We start from the raw sequence: 17,038 nt of genomic DNA on the forward strand, positions 1-17,038 counted from the left end.
TTTTTTGAGGTCTATAGGGTTGGCATAATATTGCTCTTAAAGTGCTCATATTATGCTTTTTGGCTTTTTCCCTTTCCTTTATAGTGTTATATATCTTTATGTGCACGTTATAGGTTGACAAAGTGAAAAAGCCCAAAGTCCACCCCAAAGGGACTTACCATCTCCAACAGAAAACACTGTTCACAAACTGCTCCAAACAGCTCTATTGTAGTCCAGCCTTTACTTCAGAGACAAACGTACGTCACTGTAACACACGTTATAATGCTCGCCTAGCTGCTAGTGTGGCACTCCCTCATACTCTGCAACTGACTAGCTAGCAGTACTTACTGCGCATGTGCGACTCCCAACAAAGATGGAACAGAAGTGAGATGTCTCACTCTGTAGCTAAAACAGAGAGCTCAACACACAGGGTGAAAAGAGGAGCTGCAGCAATGTGCAGTACAACAAATACATGGTGTTTTCTGAAAATTAAACCACATAAACCTATTCTAGTACAACATCTAAATACAATTATGAACCTGAAAATGAGCATAATATGAGCACTTTAAAGCTGTGACAGATTTAAGCATAATTTCTTAATGTAGTGTGCATATAAATCCCCTTTTCCTCTCAGGGAATCAAGATCAGTCACGATGTGGCCACAGGGGTCATCCAGATGACGGTGGATCATTTCACCAGAGCCAACGAGGGCACTTACACCGTCCAGATCCACGATGGCAAGGCCAAAGCCCAGAGCTCTCTGGTCATGGTGGGAGACGGTGAGGCTCTCTTCCTCCTCACATAACTGTCACAAATTTGCTGATTCATTCAGTCATTCATCAGATAAACATAATCGTACAGTATATTAAAATGTGAAAAAAGAGTTTAAGTATGATTTATATGGAATTAACATCTTTGAGAACATTTTTATTTTCTGTGTCCAAATTCATTTTAAGTTAATATACCATTTAATTCTCTTATAGGAGTAGCTTTATCGTACTCCCCAAGTGAACAGTTGTTTTTCTTAGCATGCTAAGGTTTTTTCTTAAACTAGCCCATGTGTTAATAGTTTTACTTTTACTTTACTTAAGCAAAGTAGTTTTAGAGGAAGCCTCATCAGAAGAAGTAAATAAACCATCATGCATATAACTTAATGGTGTATTCGCTGTGCCAGAGGTTTTTCAATCTGAGAAAAGTAGCTTTTGGATGGGGGGCAAAAAAAAAAACTCATAGTTGCACCTTCAAAATACTGCATCAGCTGTTTGTTTTTCAGCCTTCTTTTGGCATGTTTTTGTTTAATCTTTAAATGATTTGGCAGAAGCAGAATGTTAAATTAATGCTGAACATGTCACCTGTGGAAAGTAACTAAGTACATTTAGGCAAGTACTGTATGTCCATTTTCTGCTACTTTATACTTCTACTCCACTACATTTATCTGACAGCTGTAGTCACTTTGAAGATAGATTTTACATACATAATATATACTCATGGTGCATTACAGATTCATTACTATAGATTAAAGTACCCAACAGTATTACAAGTAGTTAAGAATTCCTAAATTGTGACTAGCTAAAACGTAAAATGCTGCTTACACATTAATGCCTGTGTAACAATAATTCCTATAATATAATGTCACACTGACAGGGATTCTGTTGCAAAATGAGTACTTTTACTTATGATACTTTAAATACATTTTGCTGCTAATACTTTTACAATTCTACTTGAGTAAGTTTTTGAATGCAAGAAGACTTTTACTTGTAGTGGAGTAACTTTACCCTGAGGTACTGCTATCGGAGTACTTCTTTCACCACTGAACATGTTTATTGATCATGACTCTGTTGTGTTTTCTTGTTCCAGTGTTCAAAGCTGCTCTGAAGGAGGCCGAGTTTCAGAGGAAGGAGCACATCAGGAAGCAAGGTAACAACACACACAATGACCTGAAACACTTCACTGAGGCTGTCACTATGTGGCAAACACCACTTACACAAACTGAAGTGTGTGTCTAAGAGTGTAATTTTCAGTCTAATGTTTTGTTAGCAGGATGGCTCAAAAAACTGTTAACAGATGGCAGTGAAGTCTTTTTGTATTTGAATGCCGACTCAAATGCATATTTAACTAGAAGGGCACTTGGACAGCGCAGATCTCTGTCAGGGCTCGTGCCCTGTATCGCAATGTTAACAAAAGTGAAAAATAATTTGTCTATCTGCCCTGTCATTCGGATCCGCTGATATTTTAATGAATTCTTCCTTGACCCGTGCTACACCCTGACAGACAAAAAAAAAAAAAAAAAAAACACTACCTGTGGGAGGTAAAAATGAGTAAATATTGATATGATTTAAAAGAACTCATTCAGGAGGATTGTACTGCATTAGCAGTGTTTTTTATCTTATTAATATATTCATTGTCGTTCTTGGACTGATAAAAGCCTAATGTACATAATTCCATTGTCCTTTTAGGTCCACATTTCTCTGAGTATCTGTACTTCACTGTCACTGAGGATTGCACTGTTATGCTCGCCTGCAAGGTAACAATTAAATCCTCCACCCATTCACCTTTCTTCTCACTTCTTTTCCTCTCAATAAAACTAATCCTTGTGTTTGTGTGTCAGGTGGCCAATGTGAAGAAGGAGACGTCTTTCCATTGGTACAAAGAGGATGATGAGATTGTTCCAGAAACTCCTCCCAATGTTATGTCCGGAGCCTGCGCTCTTCCCATCCCTATGGTAACTACTGCAGCATCCACACCAAAATACATTCATTACTGTATACATCTCACCTTATTTATTTCACACTTATTCTATATGTTACTCTGCACTTAACTGCATTTTATTGTCTCAGTACTTTTACTCCATTTAATCCATCTGGTTCTGGGAGCTTATTTACTTGCTTATTTACACACAAATTATCATTTTGACAGACTCATAACCAAGGGTTTAAAGCAGAAATGTAACTCTGAGAGAGCATTTAGCATACAATATAAGTGATTGAAGTTGATTTGCATTTAATCAAAACTGAAAAAATGAAAACATTGTGTCGCTCTAGCAACCTTTATTTTGTTTTTTGCCAGAAAAAGGCCCAGAACCAAAACGTTGCCAGCTATTACATTTATCTTTGCAAGTTACACAGTTTCATTGCAACTTTTGACCTACTCGTCCCCCTTTGACGCACCTGTCTCACGTTATAGAGTTATTAGTAAATGTTGGGCTGAAGCTTTAACTCAACAGATAATGCATTGTTTACCTGAAATAGTTTACAAACATAAACATATGCAATACATAAATCTAGAGCCAATGAAATAAAAAACAAAATGTAAAATGCATGATTTAACAATCAGCTGCTGTCTCTATATTGTGGTCGCAAAAACTAAAATCAACATGAAGCACAAAAACCAAGACTCTACCATGGATTTTCATTGAGATTTTTTAGGAGAACATCATTACAATTACATAACCACATCTTACCAAGGCTTACAGTTTTTGTGTGTTAAAAATAGACAGAATTCTTTTCTGTTACTGCTGCTGGTTGATACAATATTATTTGTTTTTTCCAGTTCTCCAGAAAAGATCAAGGCGTTTACAAGGCCGTGCTCAGTGACGACAGAGGAAAGGACACATCTTTGTTTGACATTTCAGGCAAAGGTACGTTCTCTTTGTTCAGAAGGAGTGACTCACTTTAATGTTAATTATTATTTAAATAAACATGTTATAATGTATTTCCTGTTTTCCTACTTTGATTTGCAGTGTTTGACGACATCATCAATGCCCTCGCCCAGAATGCTGGTGAGTTTGATCCGCTGAATTATACATCAGCTCAAACTTAGTTTCCTTGTGTTGTTGAGTGTGTATGACAGGATGTGATGAATGTGTTTAATTGGTACCGAAGTATGAACTATGCAAGCGTGATTCCTGACAATATTTACTGGAAAGTGTGTCCTCAGGATTTGCAGTGAATCCAGTTCTACCTCTCTGCTACAGTACATGCAGCTGTATCTTGATTTACATTAAAGTCTGATCGTCTCCCCTCCCAAAAAAATGTGATTAACCTTTCAACAAAAGCCCAACTGTGAGAAAAGGCAGCCTAGAGCCGTGCTCAGACAGAGTGCGTTTGCAGGTTGCATAACACTAGGCGCCCTAGCCAGCCTTTTTTGTTGAAGACCAGCTGCATCTTTTTGTTAGGCAACCATTGAATCAACCATCCTCAGTCAACTGTTATTTTACTTTGAAGTTAAATGACAGAAGTTTTTTCCAATCTGAGTTGTAGTTTTTTGTAATTTGTGGCGTTCAGGGCACTCCTGCAAAAAACATTTGAGGCGCTCAGCAACGCAAAAGCAGCGAGCAAAACGCTTTCTCTCCGTGAAAACAAGCCATCCCAGGCTGCTAACACCCACTCGGTCTGATCAGGGCCTTAGGGACTCTTTGGATAACTATTCGAAAACCAATCAGTTAAGTAGTTTGACCGGGAAACAAATTGCTTCTTCCAGGGTAGAAGTGCTTGGAAAAAAAACTGCAAAAAAATTATGGTAAATGAAAGAGCAGAAACACCCCAGAATGTACAAAAAACACTCCAAGCTAAATGCGTTTTAACATGGACATAAGTAGGAGCTGTGTCAAAGGACGAAACCATTGCGAGTGCATAGTGTATACTCTTAAAGTAGCACAGAACAATCTTTATTTTCAGTTGATTATTTCCCTTGACAGTGAGTTCATGTGTGTTTGTTGCCGTCAGGTGCGTCTGCCTCTGAGCTGGTGCTGCAGTGCACACCAGAGGGCATCAGGCTGCAGTGCTACATGAACTACTACACAGAAGAGATGAAGACCGTCTGGAAACACAAGTACAGTTTAATTAGTTATTGTTACAGAATAATCTAATTTACAGCTGAGACGTAACAACATTTTGCCTGCCATCTAGCTCTGTTTTGTGTCACTGTTGTTTTGTTTAAATGCAGATTATAATGTAGTCACCAGACATATGTACACATATAGTGACCAAAACATATTCAGCTTCTCATGTATTAACATTGATTAACTATTTCGAAGTCTCAAGGCTGGAAAGTATGGTTACAACAGACAAACACACACTGTGCGGTACAGTACTGTATGTGCTGCACTCCCTCAGACGTTGTACACAGTCGTGGTATTTCAAAACTTTAAACAACACTGAATCACAATGAACGAACAATGTACGTCCTCGTTCCAGCTTCTCGCCATTTACTCACACCAGAACGTGCGTTTCCTGTCAGCTGTCAATAGCACAATAACTCAGATGATTGATCATGTAAAGGTTGTGTTTAGGTAATGTTGCGCTTCTTAATTAAGCTGCAGTGAAAACTCTTGACTGAGAAAAGCACTGAATCCCACAGCCATTGCCCTGTAGACATTTCAGCCTTTGATCTCGCATCATCAGTATGAATTGAGAAGTGACTCCTGTGATGTGAACCCTGCAGGGAGAGTAAGATTGCCTCCTCTGAGAAGATGAGGATCGGAGGCACGGCGGAGATGGCCTGGATGCAGATCTGTGATCCATCTGACAAGGAGAAGGGTAACTACTCCATCGAGATCTCAGACGGCGTGCAGACCCACACCAGATCCTTCGACCTCTCTGGACAGGGTAAACATCCTATTACTCTGTAGCCATTAGTTTCCATTTCTAGATTTGTTTAAATGTTTCTAAGTTATTTATGTATGTAACTATGTAACTTGTATTTTACTTTTCTTTATTCTGGGCTATTATAAAACTCTTGGTGGCTTTGAAAAGTAAAGTCAAACCTTATTCTTCTTTTTGCAGCATACACCGATGCCTATGAAGAGTACCTGAGACTTAAGTAAGTTATTTGACACGACATTAGTTTGTGAACATGTATCTTTAAACTGTATTCAAATGATATTAATAATATCAATATTCCTTTACCTTTCAGGGCAGCTGCATTTGCAGAGAAGAGTGAGTATAATATAATTTATTAACCTGACACACACATGTATTTTATTCCATCAGACATATTTACGATTTTATTTCATTTCATGAATCACGTCATGTTTTTAAAGAACCGAAGACAAGTTATTTGCCTTCGGGGCGAAATATGAATTAATGTTCAAAGTTCAATGAGTTTCGGCTTTACATTCCTCCTCTTTCTTCTTTTGCTCTCAGCCTTGTTAACACTGTGACAGGCAGAGTCTTAGATGACTTCACAATGCAAACGGGGTGATATACAGGGTGAGTTTGTTTTTGTCATCAGTACATTAATAACCTCCATTTTGCTCTCTCTCAGATCGTGGCAGAGTGGTCGGCGGCCTGCCTGACGTCGTCACTATTATGGAAGCAAAGGTGAGGGTGTTGAGAATGTTGACGTAAATTAACACTGTTAATAATATTTAAGGTGACATTGTTGGACCATAATTTAGGGGTTTTGTTTGCATCATTACAAGCACGCAGTAATAAGGGGGTCGACAAGCTGTACTGCCCTGACAGCATTCCTTTATGAAGCCAGTGCTGGAACAAAATGTAACAAAATGAGCTCTGTGGGCTGTCACTTGCTCTTGTTTGGCATCCAGCCATGCAGGTACTTTAGGTTTTATAGGTTTACAAATATTTTTCGACAAAACAATTCAAACTCAAGATCCACTTACCATTAAGCAAAGTCTTTATCAGCAGATGGAGTTTGCTCAGCTGTCATGGAAAAGAAGCTTTTATGATTTCATGCGTAGCAGTTATCGGATTTTGTGTTGGCATGAAAAATAAGCAACAAAATACTTGATCTTAAAAAGTAGTCGATCCCAACTCAAGGTCCACTTACAAGCTTGTTACGGAACAAACTGCTTCTCCAAGGACGAGGATAAACGTTTCCCAATTTATTTTTATACTTTTTATAGGCTTAAAGTTAAAAAAAAATCCAATAATTCACAAGAAAAAGCCTACATTTGATAAACTTTTCTGCAGCAGAAATATATTTTCTAAACTTTCCTTTCTGTTACACATCTTGGGACCCCTCAGATTTCTCTTACGACCCCTCGGGGTCCTGATCCCCATGTTGGGAACCAGTGCTCTAGGGATAAGTGGTTTATTATAGTTTTGTTTAACTGGCCCCTTTATTGTTTTTAAAACAGTACTTAAGCAAACTTACATTTTGAACACATTTTGACTTGAGTTGACTCTCGACCCTCTCCAGTCTCTGAGCCTGACCTGCACCGTGTGGGGCGAGCCGACCCCTGAGGTCACCTGGTTCAAGAATGAGCAGGAGGTCGCCTCCACCGAGCACACCAAGGTCACATTCGAGGGCGGCAAGTTCGCAAGCCTCGTCATCACCAAAGTCACTCCGGAAGACTCCGGCAAGTACAGCATCAACGTGCGGAACAAGTACGGTGGCGAGTTCGTCGAGATCACCGTCAGCGTCTACAAGCAGGGCGAGCAGATCCCTGAGCCCAAACTGGGACACCCCAAAACGCCTGCCGCTACACCTGTATCCACGCCTGTGCCGCCAAAGTCCCCAGCTCCCCCCTCCAAGACCCCAACCCCTGTCCCTCCTAAGGCCCAGACCCCGGCATCCATGAGGAGCCAAGCCTCTACTCCCGCTTCCACCCCAGTCCCCAAATCTCCAACCCCGACCCCGAAGTCTCCAACCCCATCTCGCAGCGCCAAGTCGCCCACCCCACCCAGATTCATGAAGTCTCCGACCCCACCGAGGAAGTAAACCATGGTGGTGACGTCTAAAGGGGGGAATGTTTGCTGTTAGCAACGCTGATTCATAGCATGAGTGTGAAACAATGAGGTGTTAAAGTTTATGTAGATGTTGTCACTGTTAAAAGTTAACTTCCTGACAACCACTTACAAAGGACGGGCTTCTAACCAGTTGAAGTGAAGGTTTTTTGCGTTCTCTATCATTTCTGAGAGCCAGTTGCAGGATATATACAGTATAGATACAAAAGAGGGACTTTTACAGTGGCTACTAACATAGTCGATTTCCTTTTCAGTTTCCTTCATCATTCAACTGGTCGCTGTGCTTTTGACACAGGTAGAAAAAAGACGCAAAAAAACAAAGAAAAAAAATTAAAAAACCAGGGTAGATAGTTATGTTCAATGTTTTAAAAGCTGCACCTTCCACTATGCAACGTTAGTGGAATGCCTGTATACATTTTTGTTGTGGATGTTAAAGGATAATTCCCGTTTATTACAACTTGGGTCAAAATTGCGTAATTTTATTTCTATCAGTGACGTCATTATAAAGAGGACGTATAAGTCGAGAAACGCGAGCAGTCAGACAGGTTGTAACAAACCTCCAGGTTAGACAAACTTATTTGGAAAAGAAAATAAGTAAAAAAGAAAATAAGGCTAACGGTAAAATGATCACCCAAACTGTTTGTCGTAAACGTCCAGACTGACTTTCTGGTTTCGTGTACAATGTGGAATTATTACCAGCGTTTCAGGTGTGATAAACTTTAAGATTTACCTCCAAATAAAGTGGTTTGGATTAGGGTACTAACATAGGATAGTTTACTAACCTGTCTAATCGTGTTTCTTCCCGCGTCTCTAGCGATGTCACCGTGTTCCCGGAATTTAGGGGTTTACCTCTACGAAAATAAGACCAAAGTTGTTATAAACTGGAATAACCCTTTAAGCTGGATGACCTGGGAGTGGGCAGGTGCAGAGCTGGGGTTATGTTGTCAGTACCTGGGTGGGAAATTAACACCAGATACCAGATTATTCTTTAGTTTTTGCTCTGGGTAGGTGACGTTTTCCTCCTCTATCAACAGCTACTTTGATCCCAGGTAGCTGTCATCATTTGGAGATCCTAATGAATCCAGTTAGTGATCCTGTGAATGAAAAATATTCACTTCCTGCCCTGGTCTCTATGCCAGAGAGGTCTGTCTGTCTGTGACATGTTGTATTTCCCCCCCAATGCTTTGTGATGGCAATAAACTTTACTTATCAACCTCCGTCTGATCCGTCTTTGTGATTAATCTCTTCTGAATCTTATGAATTAGCTGTTATGTTGTTTTTCTTCTTTCCTTCAATAATATTTTTTTGAACAGTGATTAAACAGAATAATTCAGACACAAAACCTTTTACAAGACGTGAAATAGTTTTAGTCCCAAATATTCAAACTTCCATTTAGTCAATGCTGTGGGGCATGATGGGAGAATCCTGTTGGAACTTGGATGTTGAACTTGTTTTCCAGTCCAGAAAAGCGTAAGTGACCCTTGATCCTTATTGAAGCGGTGCAATGTAAATCTAAATATTGATTTGTTGTGTGTTTCTTTGGGCCTACTCAGTGATTAGATTGAAGAGGTTTAAACTGTGATCTGTCAGTCCTTAGTGTGTTCAGCTGATCTTGCTAACCCTAGACTGACCTGTTTCTGTTGTGAAGTTCAAAGAAAAGCTTTGCTAAAGCAACCCATTGCCTGTTTACTCCAGCTTGTTATAGGCTGCATTATTGTGCACTTGACACTGGAACAGGAATCTGCACACATTTTGATGCTAAACTTCTAGTTTCTTTTTCCAATGAATGATGAATTTCTTCTCTTCTTATTCAGCTGTTGTTCAGAGGGTCTTTGTCTCTTTCTGCCCTTCCAGTTGTCAGTCTGGTTGAACCATTGTACAGTGTTTTCTCCATGTAGAAAACTAAATAAAATTACACATTTGTAAAGAGGACTTTCTACAACCTAAAAGCATCAAAGACCATTCAAACATATTTAGTACAACTGACTGGACACAATCAAGCTTTGTGGCAGGATATTACAAACTTGCAATGCATTTCAGGAAGTAACATGCTGCAGCACTGAATAAAAATGTGCACATATTGTGTTGTGTCCAGGCTCATATTTAGCTGCTTAGGTAAACAAACCTGCTCCTGCTGCTGAAACCCAGGTGAGCTGAGATGGGTGGGGCTTGGCACAATATGTGAGCTGTCAGTGGAACCAACAGGGCAGGTACAACAAGCTGTTCGTTTGCATAAAGACAGTTCAGATCCACACCTTAGTTCTGCTGCAGAGAGTACAGACACAAAGGCTGACTGAAGAGTTTAACTTTGTTTCTGTTTTAAGCTGTTTCTTTAAGGTGCAGGGCGCTGCACAGGATTTCATTTCATTTACCAGTCATGAAGTAAGTCTGTTTATGAACTTTTGTTTTTCATCATAATGTTAAAGGATTGCTAACTGAAGAAGTCACCACATGCCTTGTACTGTTTACCTAGACTAGTTGTGGTGATTCACACCTGGTGGACAGGTTTTTGATTTTGTCACAAAGTGAACTGCTTGTTCTCACTCAATGAGTATCTGTTGCTTCATCATAGTTTAGTTTTTAGTCTGAACAGCATGTTTAACAGTCACACAATTTGTCCCACTGAAGGTAAAGGAGAGGCCTGTTGCGCATAGAGACTCTAGAGGGGATCTGGCACCTAATGGAGTCCAATCTGTCCTGCCTGTCTTCACTGAAAGAAGAAGACAATGTGGTTTACATCCAGCCACATTACAAAGAATCCTACCGCCTGGCCATTTATGCCCTCCTCTGTGGAGGCAAAGAGGCATACGAGGAGTTCCTCCGAGCCGAGCAGATAAACCACTTTCTATCAGAGAAGGAGATCCTGTTCATTTTGGAAAATGCCGAGTTACCAGTGGTGGAGGAGGAAGACTCCTCTGAGGGGAAACGGGCCACAGACGAGGTCAGACCCTCCACCTACTTCCCAACCGAGTCGGACGAGGAGGTGCCCGACCTGGACCTGGGCTGGCCGGAGGTGTCGCTGGAGGACATGGACACCAGCATCAGCCTGCTGTTCCACCCGCCCAGACAAAACACTCCGACAATTAAAGAAGTGGTTCGCAAGCAGATACAGGAGGCGAGGAAGGTGAGAACATAGTACTGTTGAATGCTTTAAAAAAAAACTGTAAAGGTGCAACTCAGAGTCATCTTAATCATCAGGGGGATACATGTGCAGAGATTAATATTACTGTGTTTGGTGTGCTCTATGGTGTTTTAAGCCCCCAAAGTCGACTTCAAGGCAGCGCTGCGACCGTCGACTTCAAGGCACCTAACCTTAACCCTAACCCTAACCCTAACCATTGGCTAATCCTAGTGCCTTCCAGGCAGCGCTGCCTGGAAGACAATGTTGGGGGCTTAAAACACCAAATACCGTTTGGTGCACACATATTTACACACTGGAAACACTAAGGACAATAGCAGTCAATCTACAGCACAAACACACAATGAAAGGCGTTGCTATTCGCAGAGAAAATTGCACATCACACTACATATGTCTCTGCATACACAATCCTCTGTAGGACTTTTAGTATGCAGATCCTTATTAAAGGAGAACTTCTAAATTAAGAATTCCAACATGTTATTTGCAAGGCCGAAAAAAGTTCAACCAATATTTGTGAACATGAACTATTCTCTCTCTCTCTCTCTCTCTCTCTCTCTCTCTCTCTCTCTTTCAAACTTCTGTTGTCATTCAATATAAGGTCAGGAGCTGCTCCATAGGTAATGAATGGGAGACTTTTACTTTTTTATTTACCCAAATATGCTTAATTCTATTGCAGTGTTTTCAGTTGTGAAACAGAAAATGTACCCATATACTCAAAACATTCCCCTGGTTTTCATCTATAACATCTTTCCAAATTCATTGTCCTGGAGAAGTTCCCCACTTTACTTGATGACATCACATATTTTAGTTTTAGTCCTCTAGTTTTTGGATTTGGGAGAGAGTTGTTAATGTTTACCAATAATATATTGAACCATAAGAATAACGTATATGAATTTTGGAAATGGGCGTAGTTCCCCTTTAAGTAAAAGTAGAAATACCATCTACAAAATACCACTTTTCAGGTAAAAGTCTGGAACTAAGGACATAAATGTTATCAGAAATGATGAAATGTACTTAAAGTATCAAAGGTTCAAAGTCCAATATTATTATAGAAGTATTATGCTGTTTTTATCACTGTCAATGTGGAGCCAATTTTAGATACTTTGCACTGAGTAGATTTGTAGTATAGTACAACATACTGTCACTCCAAACTCAAATACAGATGCTTGGTCAGGACCCCTTGGTGTCACTTTTTGACACTGTGGATATCCCTTTGGCACAACTTTTTAACGTGCAGGGTAAAACCATTTTGCCAAGGATAGGAAAAGATGGTGGGTGGGGTTAAAAGATGTGCGTTTAAGTGACACACGGCAGTGGTGTAGTCTATGTGATACGCACGTATACGCCATATATACCCGCTAGGAAAGCTCAAGGATTTCCGCATACCCACTTACAAAAGTAGGATACGTAACAATGATTGTTTTGTGACAGAACTTTCACACTTTAATTAATACATTCACCCCGTCACAACAACACAGTTGCTTGATGGTCATTCTCTGCGCAAATTTGAAAGTAACTAATGTGAAACACTAAAGGAGACATATAAAACAAAAGGAAATTTAAACTTCACTTTTTCAGTGTTTACGTAAGCCTGCCCCTGAAGCTACTGCCGCTTTGATTGACACTGCAGCAAACGTTAACGTTACAGAAACTACAGAAAATCTGGGACAGGCGAGCATGAAGCTGAGAGGGAAAAATTACAGTATACAGTACACTCTACAAAAAACTGGACTACACCACTGACACGCAGGACAATAACCCTGGTCTCCTGGCTGGGGGAAAGGATTTTGTCCGTCTGTAATGAACAAGAAACTTTGTCATTCATTCTCTTAATTTTAATAACATAAAAGACGTCTCCTGCAGTTTACTGCAGTTTCACGACTACCCTGTAATAGGTTCTGATTTAATGAGTACTAATGACTACGCTAGTTTGGAAGTGATTCTGTCCTGTGAGTATTGAGAAGTCGCGGCCTAAAGTCTTGAAAGGTGCCCGTGAATAATTTTACTTGCTTGTTGGATTGCTTGCTGTGAATTCAATTCTGATGCAAATAATTCAAATAGTTTAGAGCAGTGATTCTCAACTAGTGGGACCCACTTTTGGGTCGCGAACAGCTCGTCAATACATAAATAAATAATTTTTTAAAAGGACATGCGGCCTATCTGTGTGAAAGTGGCTTCTCTACTTTGGTCCAGCTCAAGTCAAAGCAGAGAAACAGGTTGAACATGGAGCATGATTTGAGAGTAAAACGTGGTTTATACTTCTGCGTAAAACGCCGTAGCCTGACGTGCACCTCTTGAAAAAATGTAACAATATGTCGCGGCGACGCACGTCGCTCGGCTGTGGCTTGGTAGTGTTGCATTTCCCCTAGTCTCGCTTTGCCACACCATCCACACGTGCAGAGCGGAGGAGGGTCTGGCTAGTCCACACAGCATTTCAGGATGGGAGAAAAATGTGCTCTGGTTTATTGGCATTTCTTTAAACCAATCACAATTGTCATGAGCGGTGCTAAGCTCTGCACGGAGCCGCTGTAAAATAGTTGTGCGAGAGAAAATTCAGATTGGACAGATAGTCTAGCTATCTGTCTGGATTTACCCTGCAGAGATCTGAGGAGCAGTTAACCATAGTCCTCAAAAATCCACCGGAGTTTAAAATTACAACATTAAGAAAGCGGAAGGAAACGGACATCGGTGAAAATGAAAAAACATGCATCCAGTAGAATTTCCTGCGGCACCAGAGCAATCCCGGAAGTGGAACGTCAAGGATATATACTACATTTCCCCCCCAACTCATTTCCTGGTTCTCCTTCTCCATAAACATGAAATCAAGGAGAGGGTTAACTTTTCCTGCTACAGATTTCCCACCATGGTCAGAAAAGGGGAGACACTTTGTTTCTCTCACTATGACTCTAGAGTCGGTTTCGCTCCAAAGCTAATCGCCCTGCTAAGAGATCGACGCTCTTCATGGAGCCTCCGCAGGACCATAAATCACACTTTACTCTGTCTACTTTCACCCCAGACTTTGAAACTCTGATCAAGAGTAAAGCACATGCCCAACGGTCTCATTGACTTCCACAAATTAGGTGAAAACATCTCGTTTTGTGGGCAGTTTTCATATTTATTTTATCCACTTTTATACATGCATTTGTCATGGTCCTCCTCAGTTTCTTTCTAATGTGCTCTGAATGCAAAGATATGCATAGAAGTTAAATATCTAATTTTGTGGCCAAATTTTTTTGTTCCATTCCTGCAGAATAGTCCACGTTTAGGGGAGGTTAACGGCCTTTATGATGACGGATCAAATGGCAGCAGTTTCTTTTTAAGAGTCATTTTTAAAGAATTATATGATCTCATAATTGTTCTGAGACAATTACGTTCACGAAGATGATCGCTCCGTTCAAATGAAACATGCAGAAACTTATCACAAAAGCTGAATAGATGCTCTTCATCTGACTCAATCTGTGGAACTCAGGAGCAGACGTGTGTTGTATTACACGTGTTACAACGCAGCCTCCCGCTCTCCTAAAGGCAAGACCTGCTCTGTCCCGCAGACGCTCTTACTCATTGTGATAAAACACTAATCACTTGCTAAACTGGCAGTTGAAGATTTTGCTTGCTGGTTTTTAACTGTTAAATGTAAACCTAAAAGAGGCAACAGGTCAAATATAACAAAAACTAAAAAATAACATACATTATATATATATAGATATATATCTATATATATACTGCATATATACTGCCTTTATTATAGGCAGCTTTATTTGTATAGCACATTTCAACGAGGCAATTCAAAGTGCTTCACATAACACATTAAAGATCAGTTAAAAACAATTAAAAACATCTTTCAAAGAGAAGATAAAAACAGCTAAAAATAGAATAAGACAGGTATGAAATACAAGAATAAAAGTTAGTGCAGTGTAAGAAATGAACAATTACTTTCAAAAAGGCAGCATCAAAAAGAAGTCTTCAACCTTGATTTAAAAGAACTGAGAGTTGCAGCGGATCTGCAGGTTTCTGGGAGCTGGTTCCAGATATGTGGTGAATAAAAACTGAACGCTGCTTCCTCCATGTTTAGTTCTGACTCTGGGGACAGAACGCAGACCTGCCCCAGACAACCTGAGAGGTCTGGATGGTTCATAATGTAGCAGCAGATCAGAAATAAACCATTCAGTGCGTTATGAACCGTAACAATAGTATTTTGAACTAAATTCTTTGAGGGACAGGAAGCCAGTGTAAAGACCTCAGAACTGGAGTGATGGGATAACACTTTCTTGGTCTTAGTGAGGACTCGTGACTCGTAGCCTGGATGCCAGCTGAACTTAGCACCGCCCACAATATTTGAGGTCGGGAAGTTCGGTCTGGACTTGATCCGTTGTGGAGCAACTATGCTCGGACCAGAGCTGTTCGGACCAATCAAATTGTCAGGGCGGGCTTTATACAATGATGGACAGATGATCAACAGTAACATAATCAACCACGTCACCAAAGAGCACTTGGGTTGAATTCGTTAACAACTCTGTTGCTCTGATTGGTTGTAGGTCTATCCAATTGAGTGCAGAGGCATTTTATTTCCTGGTTCGGTTGAAACACGCCCCATAATCATAGCCCAATGGAGCAGGATCAGACTCATGTTCTGACTAGAATCTGAGAATGACAACGTCAGGCTAGAGGACTCGAGCAGCAGCGTTCTGAATCAGCTGCAGCTGTCTGATTGATTTCTTAGGGAGATCTGTAAAGACAGCGTTAGTCCAGTCTAAAGATAAATTGCAGCAACAGTAATTGTGTGAAGGAAACATGCAATTCAGCAGCTACTAAACTTACAACAGGGACTTTCAGCTGGCAAAATACTGAGTTGCAGGAAAAGCACCCGAGGCAAATTATTATTTCGTTACTCCAGTTACAAGAACAAATGATAAAACATCTTCCAACAGCATGAGGTACATATATCTTAACATTCAAACAACAGAGTGCATATTACTCCACACATGCACGACGCACACACACACACACACACACACACACACACACACACACACACACACACACACACACACTCTGCTCAGAGACAAAAAGTTAATTCACTCATGTAAAAGGAGTTTTTCATGGAAAAGGTTAACATGAAGGCCCTGTTTTACTTTCCTACACATGACATTAAGCAGCTAACATGTCTCAGCTTGAATGTTCTCGATGTTTAGCTCCACATGTTGTGACGACAACCGGCTCGCTGTCTCCAGAGCTGAAACTAATCATTCAGAACATGTGTGTGTCTTTGTGAGTGTGCAGGAAATGGACTTCCATTCCACAGATATTCACCGTCTTCCAGGATCAGACCTTTAGGGGGGCTCAGCCCCTAATGAGAATGTGACACGGATGCAGTGCCTTGCAAAAGTGTTAACCCCCCCCCTGCTAAATCAGTAATTTAATTAGCCGATAATCTCTGAGCTAGCTACTGAACAACAACGTCAGCTAAAGTTTTTTGACACTATTAACACTATGATGGAACTAAACTGACACTTTATAAGTCACAGTAATAACAACCAATTTGACATAATGTTCCAACATTCAGCCATTTTAGTTGCTTACGTTTCAATTTGGGTTCTATCCTGCACCATGAAATGACCAACTTCTTCTCTGGGGACTACCAACGTTAAACTTCACAACCGCACTCCTGCTCTCCCTCTGACAGATCAGATAGAGACTCAGCCAAAGGCGGGAGTCTGGCACAACCTGCTCCGATTGGCCAAAACTACGTTTCTGTTAACCCTTTCCTTGACTGGGTTAGAGGTGCATAGCATCGGTGACAGTGACACAGGATGTTAAACCTGTTTCAAGCCCTTTGAACCTGTAATTGTTTGTCCTCTGTCACTAACCGACAAGTTTGCAAACTCTAACTTGAAGCACAAAAAGAGCATTGAGCCCCCCTAAAAAGGGTCTAAAATCACCAATGTCATTTACAGAACATATATTTGATACAACATGCACTGATGTGTCCGGTGTATAATTTACCTCTGAAAGATTTAAATCAGGCCAGAAAGGGTGGGTTAACTGGGTTAACATTTGAAGCATTCGTGTGACTTTTCCACGGCACCAGAATATTTTTTTTAATATGTCTTGAAATGTCTTAAAATCCAAATCTTGCAAAAATAAAGAGAGAAAATATTAAGTCTTAAGATCCATATTAGAGGGTTAAACTACCAGTATATGTTTTATTAAT

At 40.4% G+C, this 17,038-nt stretch overlaps 2 protein-coding genes and 1 long non-coding RNA gene across 10 annotated transcripts in view; 2 read left to right on the forward strand and 1 right to left on the reverse strand.

The window, feature by feature from the left end:
* myom2a (myomesin 2a) overlaps positions 1-8,905 on the forward strand; it is a 38,423-nt gene extending 29,518 nt beyond the window's left edge. For 4 of the 6 annotated variants that reach the window (XM_031299919.2, XM_031299920.2, XM_031299917.2 and 1 more), the window contains 12 exons: positions 614-758; positions 1,837-1,896; positions 2,436-2,503; positions 2,588-2,701; positions 3,529-3,616; positions 3,719-3,757; positions 4,704-4,809; positions 5,422-5,585; positions 5,763-5,799; positions 5,893-5,915; positions 6,244-6,299; positions 7,141-7,662. In XM_031299919.2, the coding sequence (XP_031155779.2) occupies positions 614-758; positions 1,837-1,896; positions 2,436-2,503; positions 2,588-2,701; positions 3,529-3,616; positions 3,719-3,757; positions 4,704-4,809; positions 5,422-5,585; positions 5,763-5,799; positions 5,893-5,915; positions 6,244-6,299; positions 7,141-7,662 (1,422 nt within the window). Of the gene's footprint in view, positions 1-613; positions 759-1,836; positions 1,897-2,435; positions 2,504-2,587; positions 2,702-3,528; positions 3,617-3,718; positions 3,758-4,703; positions 4,810-5,421; positions 5,586-5,762; positions 5,800-5,892; positions 5,916-6,243; positions 6,300-7,140 lie in introns of all 6 variants that reach the window. The other 2 variants (XM_031299915.2, XM_031299916.2) reach the window with 1 other exon arrangement.
* The window catches only part of LOC118494865, a 23,302-nt gene continuing 6,264 nt past the window's right edge, over positions 1-17,038 (reverse strand). Inside the window, exons 2-3 of one of the 2 annotated variants that reach the window (XR_004897072.1) lie at positions 12,710-12,713; positions 1-11 (exon numbers count right to left, since the gene is read on the reverse strand). This is a non-coding gene — a long non-coding RNA (uncharacterized LOC118494865). Of the gene's footprint in view, positions 12-3,983; positions 3,994-12,709; positions 12,714-17,038 lie in introns of those variants that run through there. The other variant, XR_004897071.1, reaches the window with a different exon arrangement.
* The window catches only part of LOC116049875 (protein FAM83B-like), an 18,630-nt gene continuing 11,415 nt past the window's right edge, over positions 9,824-17,038 (forward strand). The window contains exons 1-2 of one of the 2 annotated variants that reach the window (XM_031299921.2): positions 9,824-10,070; positions 10,317-10,812. In XM_031299921.2, coding sequence (XP_031155781.2) covers positions 10,369-10,812 — 444 coding nt within the window. In that variant the 5' untranslated portion in view covers positions 9,824-10,070; positions 10,317-10,368. Of the gene's footprint in view, positions 10,813-17,038 lie in introns of both variants that reach the window. The other variant, XM_036000456.1, reaches the window with a different exon arrangement.

The sequence above is a fragment of the Sander lucioperca genome, chromosome 4 (assembly GCF_008315115.2).
Source record: "Sander lucioperca isolate FBNREF2018 chromosome 4, SLUC_FBN_1.2, whole genome shotgun sequence".
In the NCBI taxonomy this organism is placed as follows: domain Eukaryota; kingdom Metazoa; phylum Chordata; class Actinopteri; order Perciformes; family Percidae; genus Sander; species Sander lucioperca.